The sequence below is a fragment of the Perkinsus marinus genome (assembly GCF_000006405.1).
Source record: "Perkinsus marinus ATCC 50983 genomic scaffold scf_1104296976606, whole genome shotgun sequence".
In the NCBI taxonomy this organism is placed as follows: Eukaryota; Perkinsozoa; order Perkinsida; family Perkinsidae; genus Perkinsus; species Perkinsus marinus.
This window is the reverse complement of record NW_003200415.1, coordinates 131,723-133,438: the sequence shown is the minus strand read 5'-3', so window position 1 is coordinate 133,438 and position 1,716 is coordinate 131,723. Positions and strand designations below refer to the sequence as shown.

At 47.6% G+C, this 1,716-nt stretch overlaps 2 protein-coding genes across 2 annotated transcripts in view; both read left to right on the top strand.

The window, feature by feature from the left end:
* Window positions 1-269: 269 nt before the first annotated feature.
* Pmar_PMAR029144 (deoxyribose-phosphate aldolase, putative) lies at window positions 270-1,233 on the top strand (the record flags this gene model as incomplete). Its single annotated transcript, XM_002764658.1, has 2 exons — window positions 270-767; window positions 864-1,233. The coding sequence occupies 2 exons, from the start codon at window positions 270-272 to the stop codon at window positions 1,155-1,157; spliced, it is 792 nt and encodes a 263-aa protein (XP_002764704.1). The 3' UTR covers window positions 1,158-1,233.
* Window positions 1,234-1,591: 358 nt separating this feature from the next.
* Window positions 1,592-1,716, top strand: part of Pmar_PMAR029143 (Deoxyribose-phosphate aldolase, putative) — a gene marked incomplete at both ends in the record, with an annotated part of 711 nt that continues 586 nt past the window's right edge. Inside the window, one exon of the mRNA XM_002764657.1 lies at window positions 1,592-1,716. Coding sequence (XP_002764703.1) covers window positions 1,592-1,716 — 125 coding nt within the window.

Below are 1,716 nucleotides of genomic sequence, written 5' to 3'. Positions count from 1 at the left end.
CTACACTCACTCTAATTCGTAACTCATGAGATGTCCAATGATGTCAGCGACTTTATCAGGATGGAATGTTGTTCCAAGTTCATCAGTTGGGTCATGGTCGTCGGATGGGAGCCTCCTTCTTTTGGTCGTAAAGCAACAAGTAGAAAGCTTCGAAGTCCAATGCGGTGCTATTCATGTTCATGCGTGCAAATGAACGCGCGCGTCGTGCTCAACTCGAGAGATGCCCAAGTCAGTGTGCACGAATATGTATAGTTGTTCGAACCTGTGCAATGCCCAGTTACGCGGTTCCCTTCGTTAGAGGGTCTGGCGCGGAGCCTCCAACCTTCACTTGCCCAAATGCCTACGCCTCATCCAAGTTGCCTCCTAAGAAAAATAAACTAATCGATCATACTCTGCTGAAGCCGGAAGCAAGCGAAAGCCAAATCCGAAAGCTCTGTGAGGAAGCCAAACAATACGACTTCGCCAGCGTGTGTATCAATCCTTACTGGGTTCCATTGGGCCACGAATTATTGAAAGGGACAGATGTTAGAGTTTGTACCGTCATAGGGTTCCCCCTTGGGGCCTCGTCAATAGCTTCGAAGGGGCTGGAAGCTGTTGAGGCCGTGAAGGACGGGGCTAGGGAGGTGGATATGGTTATTAACGTAGGCGAGATCAAGAGCAGAAACTACCAGGCAGTTGAGGATGATGTCTACTGCGTCGTGAACTCGGTTAGAGCCCATCTAGCTAACACAGGAGCAGACCAGCAAACTGGCGGTGTAGTTGTGAAGGTAAACCCTGCAGAGTCTGGAGTCCAGATTGAGTCCTGCTGTGCACCTTACTCTCTACTTGGTCTGTGATATGATACCGTAAGGTTTTCCTGTCAGGTTATCTTGGAGTGTTGCCTCCTGACCGATGATGAGGTTGTTGAAGCTTGTAAAGTGTGTGTCTCTGCTGGCGCTGACTTCGTCAAGACGAGCACCGGCTTCAACAAATTCGGTGCTACTGAGCATCATGTGAAACTCATGCGCGATACAGTTGGAGACAAGGTCGGGGTGAAAGCTGCTGGTGGAGTTAGGACTTCCGAAGATATGGACAAGATGGTCAAAGCCGGTGCTACTCGAATCGGCACTTCCAACGGTGTAGCCCTCATGACCGGCGGTACTGGCAGCGGTTATTAACGTCAGTACAACTTTCAGCGTTGGTTGGTAGGGCTAGTAGGCTCTGGTGTGATTCTCGATATCATGCGAAGTCTATTGCCATCCTCTAAATCGATTTTCTTGAATTATCTCCGCTCTGAGTTTCCTCTCTAAGAGGCATTTCTGATATATAATGTTGATGGGCCTTACGATGACGAAATGCTCAACAACATATCAAATCACACTATGAAGTCCTCGTACGGTGATATTCGAAGTATTGCTTCATGAAAATGCGCTGGGTCACAAGTTCTGTCTCCCGGGCTTAGACGAAGCTGAAGCTCCTGACGCTAGTAGAACTGTCCATAGCTCAAGGGTCAAATAATATGTTGTAGAAATAATATTGGAGCGGTTGTGAATCGAATTATCTCTGTAAGCTCATCTCTTTAGGTTTTATAGTTCTTACTACACATCAAATAATGTCCTTCCCCGTTCCATTCTTCAAGGGTATGACTCCTGTTCCTCCCGCTTTCACTTGCCCTAACGCTTATGCTAGTGACAAGGCTCCTGAGAATAGGAATAAGTTTATCGATCATACTCAGCT